Source organism: Lytechinus variegatus, chromosome 10 (assembly GCF_018143015.1).
Source record: "Lytechinus variegatus isolate NC3 chromosome 10, Lvar_3.0, whole genome shotgun sequence".
NCBI lineage: Eukaryota > Metazoa > Echinodermata > Echinoidea > Temnopleuroida > Toxopneustidae > Lytechinus > Lytechinus variegatus.
This window is the reverse complement of record NC_054749.1, coordinates 19,417,145-19,433,827: the sequence shown is the minus strand read 5'-3', so window position 1 is coordinate 19,433,827 and position 16,683 is coordinate 19,417,145. Positions and strand designations below refer to the sequence as shown.

Sequence of the window (16,683 nt, the reverse complement as noted above, 5' to 3'; positions counted from 1 at the left end):
AGAGGAAAATAAGATGAGGAAGACAAGTGAATGAAATAATGTGAGGGGGAGACTTGCAAAAATAAAATTAAAAATCTTTCATATTACTATATAAAATTTTGGCTTGCGCTTCGCGCCAGAATTGCCTGTTCAATGAGATTCATATCTCGCTCAATATGCTGATATGAAGCAAGTTTTGAAGTCAATATACAAAACATATTTTAGCTCGGACATCGAGCTTTCATTATTTTTGCTTCATTTACAAATTTAAGTGCTCTGTAAAATGTCCGGTTTACGGTCTACATATCAGCATTAAGCTCAAGCTGCGTGGTCACATTGTTTGATTTGCCAAGTTCCTATCGTCTACGAGTATTCCATAAGTTCCATTAAACAAATGGATTCAGAATGCCCAGTTTCTAGGTCTAAATTTAAAACATGCGCGATAGCCTGCATGTTCTTTATTTAAAATGTACTTAAATTATCCAGTTTCACATCAGAATATCAATTGTCTGCTCATGCTTCACGATCGCATTATTAATGATACCCAATTAACTATATCCTATTTATGATTTACAAAATATGAATAGAGTGTCCCGCTTTTAGGTCTAAAATCTCAATTTTCTTCCTCTCGCGCTTCGCGCTCGCATCAATTGTTTATTTACAAACATATCCCAGGCATTTATTAATACAAAAGAGCTTAGAATGACCAATTTTTAGGTCGGAATGTCAAAAAAATTGCCCGCGCTTCGCGCTCGTATTATTGAAATATATACCGTCTTCGTGGGTAACTGTAAGCAGTCCTTAATGTTCAGGTCCCTTTTCAATAATGCTCGAACAGTTAATAAAAATTTCTGCTCGCACTTGGCGCTCGCAGTAACCATCTAGTTACATACAAATCTTGTTCAGGATCACACATAACATTGCCCATAATATAACATTTTCAGGACAAAATACATGAAAGTGAAAAAAAAACTCGCGCTTCGCGCTCGCACTTCTTGTAAGGCTTATGAGATTATTTCATGTTTATGTTGTTTTATAAGAATAAAACCAAGAAGTGACTCATCGGGGGAAATATAGGTGAAGATAATTTCGGGCCCCATCTCCTATTGGCGAAAGTCGGATCCGGCCTTGTGACACATACACACACACCGGAAAAAATGGTGCCCCCCGAAAAAGCAAGGACCCCCAGGAAAAAATTCTAGCTACGCCACTGCTCCATGTACTCACCAATTACAGAGGTGAAAAAAATGCAAAAAAACAACAAACAGCTGCGAGCTGTACATGTAGCCAGGCGCGGATCCATGGGGGGGGGGCCGAGGGGGCCTTGGCCCCCCCCTTCGGCTAAAAAAAAAGAGAGAGAGGGAAGGAAAGAGAAAAAAGGGGAAGAGGGGAAAGAAAAGAAGAAAAGAGAGAGAGGAGAGGGGGAAGAAGAGGGGAAAAAGAGAGAGGAGAGGGGGAAAGAAAAGAAGAAAAAGGGAAGAGGGGGAAGGAAGGGAAGGAAAAGAGAGAGGAAAAGGGGAAAGAAAGAGAAGGAAAAAGAGAGGGAAAGGAAAAGGAAGAGAAGAAAAGAGAGAGAGAGGAAAAAGAGGGAAGAAAAGGAGGAAGAGAAGAAAAGAAAGGGGGAGGGAGGGGGAGGAAAAAAGAGAAGAAAAAAGAGAGGGGAAAGAAAAGAAGAAGGGAAAGAAAAAAGAAAAAAGAGAGAAGAGCGGAAAGAAAGAGAAAAAAAGAAGAGGGGGAAGGAAGAGAAGAAAAAGGGAGGGGGAGGGAGAAGACAAAAAGAGGAAAAGGAGGGAAGAGAGAGGAAAAGGAGAAAAAAGGAAAGAGAGGAAGAGGGAAGAAAGAAGAGGGGAAAAAAGAGAGGGGAAAGAAAAGAGGAAAAGAAGAGGGGAAAGAAAGAGAAAAAAGAGGAAGGGAAGAGAAGAAAAGGGAGGGGAGAGGGAGAAAAAAGAGGAAGAGGGTGAAAAGAGAGAGGAAGAGGGGAAAGGAGAAAGAGGAAGAGGGGAAGGACGAGAAGAAAAAAAGAGGAAGAGGAGGAAAGAAAATGATGTTTGAACCAAAAGGGCGCCGAAATGATGTTCGAAGTGATGTCAAAATGCTGTTCGAACTAGGGGCAGAATTGATGTTTGAACGGGGGGGGGGGGGGGGGGCGAACTGATGTTCGACGTAGGGGCGCCAAATTGATACTCGAGCTAGGGGGGGGGGCAAATGGTATTCGAACTAGGGGCGCCAAATTGATGTTGGATCTACATGTAGGGGCGCCGAATTGATATTCGAACTAGGAGGGCGCCAAAATGATGTTCGAAGGGATGTTAAAATGATGTTCGAACTGGGGGCCGAATTGATGTTCGAACGGGGGGGGGGGCGAAGTGATGATCGACCTACATGTAGGGGCGCCGAATTGATATTCGAACTAGGGGCGCCAAATTTATGTTAGACCTACATGTAGGGGCGCCGAATTGATATTCGAACTAGGAGGGCGCCGAAATGAAGTTCGAAGGGATGTTAAAATGATGTTCGAACTGGGGGCGCCAAATTAATACTCGAACTGGGGAGGGGGGCGCCACTTGATACTCAAACTAGGGGGGGGGGCGCCGAATTGATGTTCCCAACTAGGGGGCGCAAAATTGATACTCGAGCTAGGGGGAGGGTATGATATTCGAACTAGGGAAGTCAAATTGAGTTCGAAGGGATGCCAAAATGATGTTCGAACTGGGGGCCGAATTTATGTTCGAACGGGGGGGGGGGGGGGGGGGACGAATTGATGATCGACCTACATGTAGGGGCGCCGAACTGATATTCGAACTAGGAGGGCGCCGAATTGATGTTCGAAGTGGGGGCGCCAAATTCATACTCGAACTAGGGAGGGGGGCCGAATCGATGTTCGAGGCAGGGGGAGCCAAATTGATACTCAAACTAGGGGGCGCCGAATTGATGTTCAAACTAGGGGGCGCAAAATTGATACTCGAGCTAGGGGGGGTATGATATTCGAACTAGGGATCGGAAGGCAAATTGACTTCGAAGGGATGCCAAAATGATGTTCGAACTGGGGGCCGAATTTATGTTCGAACGGGGGGGGGGGGGCGCCAAATTGATGTTGGACCTACATGTAGGGGCGTCGAATTCATAGTTGAATTAGGGAGGGGGGCCGATTCGATGTTCGAGGTAGGGAGCGCCAAATTGATACTCAAACTAGGGGGCGCCGAATTGATGTTCAAACTAGGGGGCGCAAAATTGATACTCGAGCTATAGGGGGGGGCGAAATAATATTCGAACTAGGAAAGGCAAATTGAGTTCGAAGGAATGCCAAAATGATGTTCGAACTGGGGGCCGAATATTGTTCGAACGGGGGGGGGGGGAATTGATGATCGACCTACATGTAGGGGCGCCGAACTGATATTCTAACTAGGAGGGCGCCGAAATGATGTTCGAAGTGGGGGCGCCAAACTCATACTCGAACTAGGGAGGGGGGCCGAATCGATGTTCGAGGCAGGGGGAGCCAAATTGATACTCAAACTAGGGGGCGCCGAATTGATGTTCAAACTAGGGGGCGCAAAATTGATACTCGAGCTAGGGGGGCGAAATAATATTCGAACTAGGAAAGGCAAATTGAGTTCGAAGGAATGCCATAATGATGCTCGAACTGGGGGCCGAATATTGTTCGAACGGGGGGGGGGGGCAAATTGATGATCGACCTACATGTAGGGGCGCCGAACTGATATTCGAACTAGGAGGGCGCCGAAATGATGTTCGAAGTGGGGGCGCCAAACTCATACTCGAACTAGGGAGGGGGGCCGAATCGATGTTCGAGGCAGGGGGAGCCAAATTGATACTCAAACTAGGGGGCGCCGAATTGATGTTCAAACTAGGGGGCGCAAAATTGATACTCGAGCTAGGGGGGCGAAATAATATTCGAACTAGGAAAGGCAAATTGAGTTCGAAGGAATGCCAAAATGATGCTCGAACTGGGGGCCGAATATTGTTCGAACGGGGGGGGGGGCAAATTGATGATCGACCTACATGTAGGGGCGCCGAACTGATATTCGAACTAGGAGGGCGCCGAAATGATGTTTGAAGTGGGGGCGCTTCATTGATAGTCGAACTATAGGGAGGGGGGCCGAATGGATTTTCGGGGTAGGGGGCGCCAAATTGATACTCAAACTAGGGGGCGCCGAATCGATGTTCAAACTTGGGGGGCGCAAAATTGATACTCGAGCTAGGGAGGCGAAATGATATTCGAACTAGGGAAGGCAAATTGAGTTCGAAGGGATGCTAAAATGATGTTCGAACTGGGGGCCGAATTGATGTTCGAACGGGGGGGGGGGGGGAGGGGGCAAATTGATGATCGACCTACATGTAGGGGCGCCGAACTGATATTCGAACTGCCGCCTTGTTGTTGGCTCATTGTTCCATATATTGAAAGTTTGAAATTCCTTGGCCTTGAGGTTTTTAGGCCTTGGGTTTCCATGCCTTGGCCTTGGGGAGTAAAGCCTTGGTCTTGGGTATTAAAGCCTTGGAGGTTTGAGCCTTGACTTACAACACTGATGGATATATTGACAGATATTATTTACAGAAATTTCGAAGTTTATTGCACACACTAAGAAATAAATGTTCAGAATTGAACCCCGAAAGGTTGATGCAAAATCAGCACCCTATGGGTTCAAAAATTGAACCCCTGATTTGGGGTTCAAAAGTTGAACCCTGCGGTTGGGGTTCATTTTTGCACCCTGCGGGTTCAAAATTGCACCCCTAGGGGTTCAATTTGAAATTTAGGGGTGCAGTTTTGAACCCCAACCGCAGTGTTCAATTTTTAAACATAATTCTAGCAGGGCCTACTCTGATGAGAATTTAAACGAAATTGAAAGCATCAAATGGTTAAAATAGAAATCGATCGAGTTTCCCGCTCGCATTGATTATTTTTTAAAGTGATATTACATTATTCATGAACACATCATTTTAAAACCATTATTCAATTGCCTCTTCTTCATGCATAGGCGGATCCAGGTGGGGACCCGAGGGGCCCGGACCCCCCTATGGGTAGAGCAAAAAAAGGTGGGAAAGAAAGAAAAAGGAAGGAAAAGAAAAGAGAAAAAAGGAAAGGAGGAAGACGAATTAATAAAATAAAATGAGAGGAAGACTTGGACAAAATATTTCATGTAACTATATAAAATTTTCGCTTGCGCTTAGCGCTCGCATTGCCTGTTAAGTGATCCACATCTTGTTCAACACGGAGATTAAATATCAAGTTTGGAAGTCAGTATACAAAACATAGTTCTCCTTGGAAATCGAACTTTCATTAATTTTTTTGATTTATATATTGATTTTTAAAAAGTGCTCTGTAAAAATGTCAGTTTTATGGTCTGAATATTAACATTTTCCAATTGCGCTGCGCGTTCGCGAATTGTGATGTAACAGGTACCTATTATTTTCATGTATTCCATAAAGTTTTCAAAATATCTCTTTTCAGGTCTGATTGTCAAAACGCATCAGCTAGCGCTGCTATGCTTGCATTTTTGATTGGCGGGTTATGTATGTCTCAATATTGATTGTATAACAAACTACTTAAAATCCCCTTTTCATGACAGTTTATCAAAAATTTCGGCTCGCGATTTGCGCTCGCATTAATGGTTAAAATATATCAACTATAATTAATGATGCATCCTATTCATAAATAAAAAGGTGCTTGAAATGTTCAGTGTTCAGGCCATAATATCATCAGATTCCGCGCCCTCATTATGCATTAATACTAATATATCAATTTGATAATTAAATTGTCACTTTTGTGTTATCTCGCGCTTAGCAAGATGAATAGGAAGATATATAGTCATCATATTCATATGATAACATGTCCTAAGGATGTCAAGGTCCTATGTCTCAAAATTAAAGTAATAATGAAACATATCAGCTCTTTATCAAGTGCGATTTATATCCACCTTACAAGTTTCCTACAAAGTGTTTGAAATATCAGATCGGAAAATCAAATATTTTAAGCTCGCGCTTCGCGCTCGCTTTTATTTTCATGATAAAAGATTGTTTAGAATGCCTAGATTCTAGGTCTAAATCTGAAACACGCGCGCGCATTTTCATTCAGTTATCCAGTTTCAGATCACAATATCAAAAAATTCTGCTCGCCCTTTGTGCTCGTATTATTAATGTAGGAAGATCCCCTTTCTCATCCCTTTCATGATTTACAAAGAATAGAGAATCCCGTTCAAGGTCGAAATCTCGACTTTTTTTACGTTCGAGCTTCGCGCTCGCATAATTTGATTGTGAAATATGTAATGTCTTCATGGCTAAATGCAAGCAGTCCTTAAAAGGCACTTTTCGATCAGTTCAAAACGTATATAAACATTTTCTGCTCGCGCTTTGCGCTCGCATTATTAATGTAGGAAGATCCCCTCTTTTTCATGATTTAGGAAACATGAATAGAGTGTCCCGTTCTAGGTCTAAAACTAGAATTTTTCCGCTCGTACTTCGCGTTCGCATCAATTGTTTATCTATCTTGTTCATGATTACAAAAACTGATTAAAGTTTTCCATTCTTTATGTAGAAATGTCAAAAATTTTCAGCTCTCGCTTCGCGCTCGCATAATTTGATTGTGAAATATGTAATGTCTTCATGGCTAAATGCAAGCAGTCCTTAAAAGGCACTTTTCGATCAGTTCAAAACGTATGCAAACATTTTCTGCTCGCGCTTTGCGCTCGCATTATTAATGTAGGAAGATCCCCTCTTTTTCATGATTTAGGAAACATGAATAGAGTGTCCCGTTCTAGGTCTAAATCTAAAAATTTTTCGCTCGCACTTTGCGCTCGCATAAAATTGTTTAGTTATACTGTATAGCTATCCTGTTCATGATTACAAAAACTGATTAAATTTTTCCATTCTTTATGTAGAAATGTCAAAAAATTCAGCTCGCGCTTCGCGCTCGCATTATTTGATTGATGAAATATGTCATGTCTTCATGGCTAAATGCAAGCAGTCCTTAAAAGGCACTTTTCGATCAGTTAAAACGTATACAAACATTTTCTGTTCGCGCTTTTCGCTCGCATTATTAATGTAGGAAGATCCCCTCTTTTTCATGATTTAGGAAACATGAATAGATTGTCCCGTTCTAGGTCTAAATCTAAAATTTTTCCGCTCGCATAAAATTGTTTAGTTATACTGTATAGCTATCCTGTTCATGATTACAAAAACTGATTAAATTTTTCCATTCTTTATGTAGAAATGTCAAAAAATTCAGCTCGCGCTTCGCGCTCGCATTATTTGATTGATGAAATATGTCATGTCTTCATGGCTAAATGCAAGCAGTCCTTAAAAGGCACTTTTCGATCAGTTAAAACGTATACAAACATTTTCTGTTCGCGCTTTTCGCTCGCAGTATTAATGTAGGAAGATCCCCTCTTTTTCACGATTTAGGAAACATAAATAGATTGTCCCGTTCTAGGTCTAAATCTAAATTTTTTCCGCTCGCACTTTGCGCTCGCATAAAATTGTTTAGTTATACTGTATAGCTATTCTGTTCATGATTACAAAAACTGATTAAATTTTTCCATTCTTTATGTAGAAATGTCAAAAAAATTCAGCTCGCGCTTCGCGCTCGCATTATTTGATTGATGAAATATGTCATGTCTTCATGGCTAAATGCAAGCAGTCCTTAAAAGGCACTTTTCGATCAGTTAAAACGTATACAAACATTTTCTGTTCGCGCTTTGCGCTCGCATTATTAATGTAGGAAGATCCCCTCTTTTTCATGATTTAGGAAACATGAATAGAGTGTCCCGTTCTAGGTCTAAATCTAAAATTTTTTCGCTCGCACTTTGCGCTCGCATAAAATTGTTTAGTTATACTGTATAGCTATCCTGTTCATGATTACAAAAACTGATTAAATTTTTCCATTCTTTATGTAGAAATGTCAAAAAATTCAGCTCGCGCTTCGCGCTCGCATTATTTGATTGATGAAATATGTCATGTCTTCATGGCTAAATGCAAGCAGTCCTTAAAAGGCACTTTTCGATCAGTTAAAACGTATACAAACATTTTCTGTTCGCGCTTTGCGCTCGCATTATTAATGTAGGAAGATCCCCTCTTTTTCATGATTTAGGAAACATGAATAGATTGTCCCGTTCTAGGTCTAAATCTAAAATTTTTGCGCTCGCATAAAATTGTTTAGTTATACTGTATAGCTATCCTGTTCATGATTACAAAAACTGATTAAATTTTTCCATTCTTTATGTAGAAATGTCAAAAAATTCAGCTCGCGCTTCGCGCTCGCATTATTTGATTGATGAAATATGTCATGTCTTCATGGCTAAATGCAAGCAGTCCTTAAAAGGCACTTTTCGATCAGTTAAAACGTATACAAACATTTTCTGTTCGCGCTTTTCGCTCGCAGTATTAATGTAGGAAGATCCCCTCTTTTTCACGATTTAGGAAACATAAATAGATTGTCCCGTTCTAGGTCTAAATCTAAAATTTTTCCGCTCGCACTTTGCGCTCGCATAAAATTGTTTAGTTATACTGTATAGCTATTCTGTTCATGATTACAAAAACTGATTAAATTTTTCCATTCTTTATGTAGAAATGTCAAAAAAATTCAGCTCGCGCTTCGCGCTCGCATTATTTGATTGATGAAATATGTCATGTCTTCATGGCTAAATGCAAGCAGTCCTTAAAAGGCACTTTTCGATCAGTTAAAACGTATACAAACATTTTCTGTTCGCGCTTTGCGCTCGCATTATTATTGTAGGAAGATCCCCTCTTTTTCATGATTTAGGAAACATGAATAGATTGTCCCGTTCTAGGTCTAAATCTAAAATTTTTCCGCTCGCATAAAATTGTTTAGTTATACTGTATAGCTATCCTGTTCATGATTACAAAAACTGATTAAATTTTTCCATTCTTTATGTAGAAATGTCAAAAAATTCAGCTCGCGCTTCGCGCTCGCATTATTTGATTGATGAAATATGTCATGTCTTCATGGCTAAATGCAAGCAGTCCTTAAAAGGCACTTTTCGATCAGTTAAAACGTATACAAACATTTTCTGTTCGCGCTTTGCGCTCGCATTATTAATGTAGGAAGATCCCCTCTTTTTCATGATTTAGGAAACATGAATAGATTGTCCCGTTCTAGGTCTAAATCTAAAATTTTTCCGCTCGCACTTTGCGCTCGCATAAAATTGTTTAGTTATACTGTATAGCTATTCTGTTCATGATTACAAAAACTGATTAAATTTTTCCATTCTTTATGTAGAAATGTCAAAAAATTTCAGCTCGCGCTTCGCGCTCGCATTATTTGATTGATGAAATATGTCATGTCTTCATGGCTAAATGCAAGTAGTCCTTAAAAGGCACTTTTCGATCAGTTCAAAACGTATGCAAACATTTTCTGCTCGCGCTTTGCGCTCGCATTAGTAATGTAGGAAGATCCCCTCTTTTTCATGATTTAGGAAACATGAATAGAGTGTCCCGTTCTAGGTCTAAATCTAAAATTTTTGCGCTCGCATAAAATTGTTTAGTTATACTGTATAGCTATCCTGTTCATGATTACAAAAACTGATTAAAGTTTTTCATTCTTTATGTAGGTCTAAATCTAAAATTTTTGCGCTCGCATAAAATTGTTTAGTTATACTGTATAGCTATCCTGTTCATGATTACAAAAACTGATTAAAGTTTTTCATTCTTTATGTAGAAGTGTCAAAATTTTTCAGCTCGCGCTTCGCGCTCGCATTATTTGATTGTTGAAATATTTAACGTCTTCATGGCTAACTGTATGCAATCTTTAACAGGACTGTTAGGCATAGCTTTCCGATCAGTTCAAAACGTTTATCAAAAATTTCTACTCGCGCTTCGCGTTCGTAGTAATTATTGCAGGCACATCTTTTTTCAGAATGTTCAAATTTTAAGAAAAAATAAATACAATTGCAAAAAAAATTGCTCGCGCTTCGAGCAGGCATTATAAAATAAGGATTATGATAGTATACATTTATGCTGATTTAAAGAATAAAGCTAAGAAGTGACTTATAGGACTACCCCCTTCAAAGAAACAAACGAAAACAAAAACATCTTCGAGCGGCCGATCGGGGAAAATATGGCTGAAAAAAAAATCAGAAGGCTGGATCCGCCCCTGATTCATGTGCCTATGAAATAAGATAATTTAACATGCATTTAAGGCACATATGATTGCCTGGGGGAGGGAGGGGCCGCCATTTTTCCGAAAAGTACACAGGGGCGCCAAAATCAGGTCGAATTTGGGCCCCCCTCCCTACGAAATCCTGGATCCGCGCCTGCATGTAGCTGCCCATGACGAAAGAAAATAAGGAAATGTACAAATAGTTTCCGGACGTCGGTAATCGGTACGATATTTGTCAGTTACCAGGTCCTCTGCCCCTCCCCCCGGAAAAGGCCGAAAGCGAAGCCCCTGGGACAACTTTGAAGTGCTTTTGGCAATGAGTCATGCACTTATGCCTTATGAGCACCTGCGGATATTTTCCATACGCTTTAAATTAATTAAGTTATAACGGTATGTAAGCCAAAAAATTCATGTCAAAAAGAAGGAAAAATATGTTAGTTTAAATAATTTTGATGCTAAAAAGTTTGGTTTCATATTTTTAAATGTTATTCATATCAAGATTTTTGGCTCTTTCAGTCTCAATATACACAAAGCGTCTGAAATTTGACCAAGAGCGCGCGCTTCAATTATTTTGATTTTTCGATGATCGATCGCCAGCATCTTATTACACGTGAAAATGGCAGCTCCTCTCAGCCCTCCCGTGCCGGAAAACGGTAAAAATGCAGATAAGTACAAGTACAGATCACCATTAGTCTCCCGATATGGAAGCCCCGAGATGGCCTACAACTTCAGTGAATTGAAAAAGTTTTCTACTTGGAGAAAATTGTGGCTATGGCTAGCCAAAGGTCAACAGGTAATGTTATTTTTCGAAACATGGTCATGCATGGAAAGTGCGGACGTCAATCCTCATTTGCCCCCGTAGCTCCGGCACGGCTTCGTGCATCATGCTGCAACCAACGTGCGAGCTGCCTTGGTATTTAGCTATCCTATGCTCGTACTCGTTAGAGAGTGACGAGAGTGACGAGAGCTGTGCCTGTGCCTGTGGCTGTGTCAAGCTCAAGTTAATGTTGTTGACATGGTTGACAGTCATTTCGTTGTTTGTATTAGGCTTTCATTCATAGTGAATACTTTATGCCATAATTGTCGTGATTTTTGCTCTTAAATTAACATGATGGAAAATAGATTTGTCATTTTTTTGTTATTATTGATCTACGATAGTACGTTCATCGAGGCCTAGGCCTAAAACTTTTCATAATATTTTCTTAATTTTTGTTAAAATTTGATTGTAACTAGCCAGGAGGCTTCTAGAGAGTAAAAATCATTTACCAACGTAAGGTTACTCTCAACGAAGCCAGGTCTTCCTTTCTATTCATTTGTGTGTAGGGGCCTACCACCAAAAAACCTGAAACTTTTGCCCCCGAGATTTCTACTTTCTTTCCAAGAGATCTAGCCCTAAATCATGTACATGGGATACAACTTCATTTCCGACATTTCTGCGCTATGGATTTTATTTTTAACAAGAATTCATCAAAAAAATGAGAAAAATATGAAAAGACGGGAGAGACTTGCCCAATTTTTACGCCGCCATCTTGTTTTCTATTGTTCTTCACCCACGATAGCGTTCGTATTGTGGGTGAAGAACAATAGAAAACAAGATGGGGCAAGTCTCTCCCGTCTTTTCATGATATTTTTCTCATTTTTTTAATGAATTCTTGTCAAAATAAAAACTTTGAATAAAATCAACATTTTTCTGGGGTGAACTTGACCTTTAGCAGAAAAATCCAATAATAAGGTCAATGAAAGTATGAGACCATTTGAAAAAAAGTAAAGGTATGAGCATTTGAATTTTAAGATTACATGTGGAGAAGATGTGTTCTGTCACATTTCTACTCTCCCATTTATTTTTTTCTTACTGTATTTTTCTTAAATTCTCAACTTTATCAACTGGATATAGAGATCAGAGGCCTGTTTCCTTTACTTCATAATTTAGTGCATGTACACTTTCTACATGTATAACAAGTTTACTATCAGCCAAATACATTGAATGATTTTAGTAGCTTTACGTGTACACTATAATTGCAAATTTGTTTTTTATTAAGATAAATGGGTCCCTGGTTTTCTTATTTTCTAAGGACATGAAGTAGATTTGTCCTATAACACATACATGTATCATGGACAGAGAGTTTTTGATATCCTTAGAATGAGCAAAAATAGAAGATTTGGGGTATATTTTCAGTGTACAATGTAGGAAATGTGGACTTGTTGATGAATGGGCTATATACGACTCACCCCAATACGGCTAGATGTATTTAATATCATAATATATTCATTGTGATTCTTTCACCAGACCCTTGGTCTTGATATCAGCAATGACCAGATCAAGGAAATGGAGGCCAATCTTGAGAATATTGACTTTGAGATGGCTGCTGCAGAAGAGAAGAAAAGACGTCATGATGTCATGGCTCATGTCTATACGTTCGCACAGTGCTGTCCGAAGGCCGCACCCATCATTCATCTTGGGGCAACGTCATGCTATGTTGGTGATAATACTGTGAGTAGTGATGTTTTATGAATTGAATGGCATTCACCAAAGGAACAGTACAGTTTGTCACCTGTCAGCAATCTATCAATACACCAAATAGAATAAAAAAATATTTCAACGTTTAATTTATTAGCAAAGCCAGCAACTAGTTGGAAAATGCAATCATATTTTTAGGATTATTCATCCAACATTGTAATTTCTATATTCAATGCTAAGAGCCTTCACAAATAATAGTTTTCCTGCCTCCCTGTCATGTACATGTAATAATGAGGATGTTTAGCTAAATATTCCATAGGGGGGAAAGGAGACTAGTTTGTCTTAAGGTTTTTTGTTTGTTTGTTTTTTCATCTCTTATGTTCATCAAGTATGAACACAAGGGTTAGACATGCATGTTTGAATACTGTATTAAAACAACTTTGAGTAACACAAATTCATGATGAATTCTTAAGTCATTTAGCTGCATTGCTTACATGCAAGACATAAATTTTCAATAAATGGATTTTTAAGGCCTCCCAAAGTTTTTTATCAATACCTATACTAGACAAAGTAACAAGGGTTTTTAGTTCGACTAAAAAAAATATGATACATGGTCCTACAAAATGAATGAAATATACAGAAAATAGTAAAAATACTCCCCTTTTCCAGGGCTCATCTTTATATTATAAATGTTTAGCTTCCCTTGATGTGAAAAGAACATTCCTGGGAGAGGTATTGGGGTTGCTTGGGGACTGATCAACTTTAAACAGTTTGATCAAATAATGAATTGTTTATTCAACACTGTGCTATGGAATGAAGTATTCAAATATGATTGTTGGGGTTAAAAAAGAATAGAAATTCTTGCCAAGAGGAATAAATCCCTTTAAAAAGAGACTTTGATAGGGGTTATGTTGCATGCAATGATATGGCTTATTGGGAGTAACTTGTGTGCTCAGCAGCCAAAAGGCAGCCCAGCTAATCCCAGGTTAATTATAATGGCAGGGCCCGCTGGGAGAACAGTACATGTACAAATGAAATGAAATGAAACAGTTTTTAGAACTAAAGTGGCTACCCTGGGTAAATATAGCTTTATTAATTATGGTTATTATTATCATTACTTTACAGGCATAACTAAATAACCAAACTCAATAATAATAACTTTGTATGGAATGGGGGTGTGGTACATGTAGCAATAACAAAATATGGATCAGTATTTTGATAAGCAGCAAACAGTGTACATGTACATGTACAATGTATTACAGCTACATTCCCAGTACATGTATTTGATCTGTGTTTAGCCTCCCTAATAATGTTTTTTTTCCCTGGGGGGGGGGGTGACATGAATATGTCCACTTTATATCTATAATTGATTGTAACTATTTGCACCTGGCTTTCCATTGACTTACAGCCTTATGTACACATGTATTTAATTGTATATTTTTTGTTATACTACTGAGAACTTAGTATGATGATGTACATGTATATTTCCCCCTTGTGTGATGCACTTAATATGCATTATTCTATAAACACGTTTTTCTAAACAAACCTTTTCTGAACAGTTCGAAAGTCATTCATACAAAATATACATGGTTTTAAAAGTTTATGTGATGATATTTCACATGATCAGTTTGGTTTAAAAGTGTTCCTATGTTTCTCTAAGGTTTGTTGATGTCTGTTGTTTTGATAGGACTTGATTGTGATGAAGGATGCCTTGACGATCCTGCTACCGCGCCTTGCACGTTGTATACAGAGGCTTGCTGTCTTTGCTGATGAGCACAAGGCACTCCCAACGTTGGGTTTCACCCACTATCAGTATGTACGATCAGTTCACCTCATTTTATTCCATTTCCAGCAAGCATAGAATACAAATGAATTGATACAAATGCTGTATAATTAATTTGAATGAAAACCCATAGGCACAATGTTATGAGTCATGAACTTATGATTTTGCCAGTCTGTCTTTATACAGAGCTGCCAAGTAATACTGATTTTCCGTATTTAGTACTGAAAATAGAGAAGAATACTGATGGTTTCATGGAAAATACTGATTTCTTAAGTTTCAATTTATGTGTTGTCCTATGGTATTCCTGTGAAAATACTAATTTCCTCACCAAAATACTGATTTTCAGCCTCGAAAAAACTGAAATGTTCTTGCTCAGGTTCGCAGCTCTGTTTATATGCATGGTGGAAATGCTGATGTAAATGTAGTGTCTTTGGTATTGTCTGTGCTTTAGAGGCAAAGTTTGACACAATAAAAGTTACATTATCCCCATTTTTATGTGTGTGAATGCTGTTCATTGTCATTTGATCATGATAAAATGTGTGGCGAAGCAACATTTCCAAGTTGAAAATTTGGATTTTTTGCTAGTCAAAATCAAACAATGGCGATTTGTATTACTCTTGTCCCTTTAAACACTGAAACGATTAACAATAAGTGTCAAAATAGCCCATTCTTCTCAGGGTCTGTACTCCTCTACTTTCAGACCTGCCCAGCTGACCACAGTGGGAAAGCGTGCTTGCCTCTGGATCTCTGATCTCTGTATGGATCTACGTAACTTGACCAGAGCCAAGGATGATCTCAGGTTTAGGGGTGTCAAAGGCACTACTGGAACACAGGCCAGCTTCCTTGCTCTGTTTGAAGGCAACGGGGAAAAGGTAGACATGCTGGATTCTTTTGTCACCTCTCAAGCTGGCTTTACAAAGTAAGTAAGGCTCTTGGAGTCTTTTCATGATTTCATGACAAAACTTTCTGGTAGATGGCACAGTGCAAGGCAGCTGTTGCAGATTTGCATCTGGAACTTGTCACTAGGACGTGCTGTTCCCTGAATGATTGGAATTATTTAAGAGTGTGTATGAGAAATGTGTATCATTTTATGTATGAAGTTAGTTTCATTTAGGCGGAGCGCCAAAAGCCCAAATGCGTTCCAACGCGTGCATAGCTATTGTTCCATAATGAGAGCGTGCAAAGGTGTTCCAAGAGATTTGTAGGAAGTACCGTTATATTCTGCTTTAAGGCTAATTTGCATAATCCGTACACGCTGGGGAACACCGCAATTATAATCTCGATCGCTATTGGCTAAAGCCTCGCCCGCCGGAGCGTAGCACGAGAATGGTCTGAATAGTGCAATGTCGCATACAGTACACACGACACACACACACAGAGCTCTAGCGTGCACTTCGCACCAAATGAGGTTCGTGTTCGGTGTGCACGTAGATATACGGAGTTTTCGGTCGGATCAACCATCCTGGCCCGTTGCTTGGGCCGAAATAGAGTAGTCGCTTGGCTTGATTTTTCATGCGTAAAGGGGTAAACATATTCAGTGAATATTAGCTGCCATATCAATTTCACAATATCGCCTGATATCTAAACATGTTGAGATGTTACTCTTCCCGAGTGGACATGTACATAAAAATTTTAAGGATAATTTACGGCGTTTCTGTGCAGTATTTAAAAGTCGAACATAGAAGAAACTCGGGGGTGAATGAAGCAATACTAGTTCGCGCTTCCTAGCTCAGCTGCAAGCGCAATCTTCGGTACGCTGGTCTTTTGGGACGTTACTCTATGGCGACATCGAAATCAACTGCATAATTCCAAAATTTAAATTGACAATGCCTTTATATGACATCTCCGATATTTGATCGAATTCTAGTAAATAAAAGACCGAAACATCTAGTTTTGTGCCGCAATTCTACGCTGTGGCGAAGTCGAAGACAATTCGCGTGCCTGACTAGTTTGACTGTCCGCTGTTGAGACGTTATGGTGCTTTTATTATGAGGGAACAACTTTTCAAATAAAAATAAAAGGAAATTTTATCGGCCAGTTTGCAAACAATATGACTATGACATGGTAACATTACCGGGGATGAAAGGGGGAGGGTCCCAGTGTTGAATTAATAATCATAAAATTGCAATTCATAAAATATAATTAAAGAACAAAACCAAGTAATGAAAATGAAAATATAATGTATAGAATAAACAAGAAATGAATTTCATTAAAAATAGGAACAATATCAAAACTACGTGGTTGCATGCAGTCGCCCCTTTGAAAACTAATTTTGACTAGTTTCAATAACCCAATGATTTTTTTTATTTTTCTATGAAATTATTAGAATTGTAATAA

The 16,683-nt window shown here is 39.3% G+C and overlaps 1 protein-coding gene across 1 annotated transcript in view; it reads left to right on the top strand.

Moving 5' to 3' along the window:
* Nucleotides 1-10,674: 10,674 nt before the first annotated feature.
* LOC121422246 (adenylosuccinate lyase-like) overlaps nucleotides 10,675-16,683 on the top strand; it is a 42,736-nt gene continuing 36,727 nt past the window's right edge. Inside the window, exons 1-4 of the mRNA XM_041617157.1 lie at nucleotides 10,675-10,898; nucleotides 12,393-12,596; nucleotides 14,251-14,375; nucleotides 15,047-15,265. Of these exons, the coding sequence (XP_041473091.1) occupies nucleotides 10,722-10,898; nucleotides 12,393-12,596; nucleotides 14,251-14,375; nucleotides 15,047-15,265 (725 nt within the window). The 5' untranslated portion in view covers nucleotides 10,675-10,721. The remainder of the gene's footprint in view (nucleotides 10,899-12,392; nucleotides 12,597-14,250; nucleotides 14,376-15,046; nucleotides 15,266-16,683) is intronic.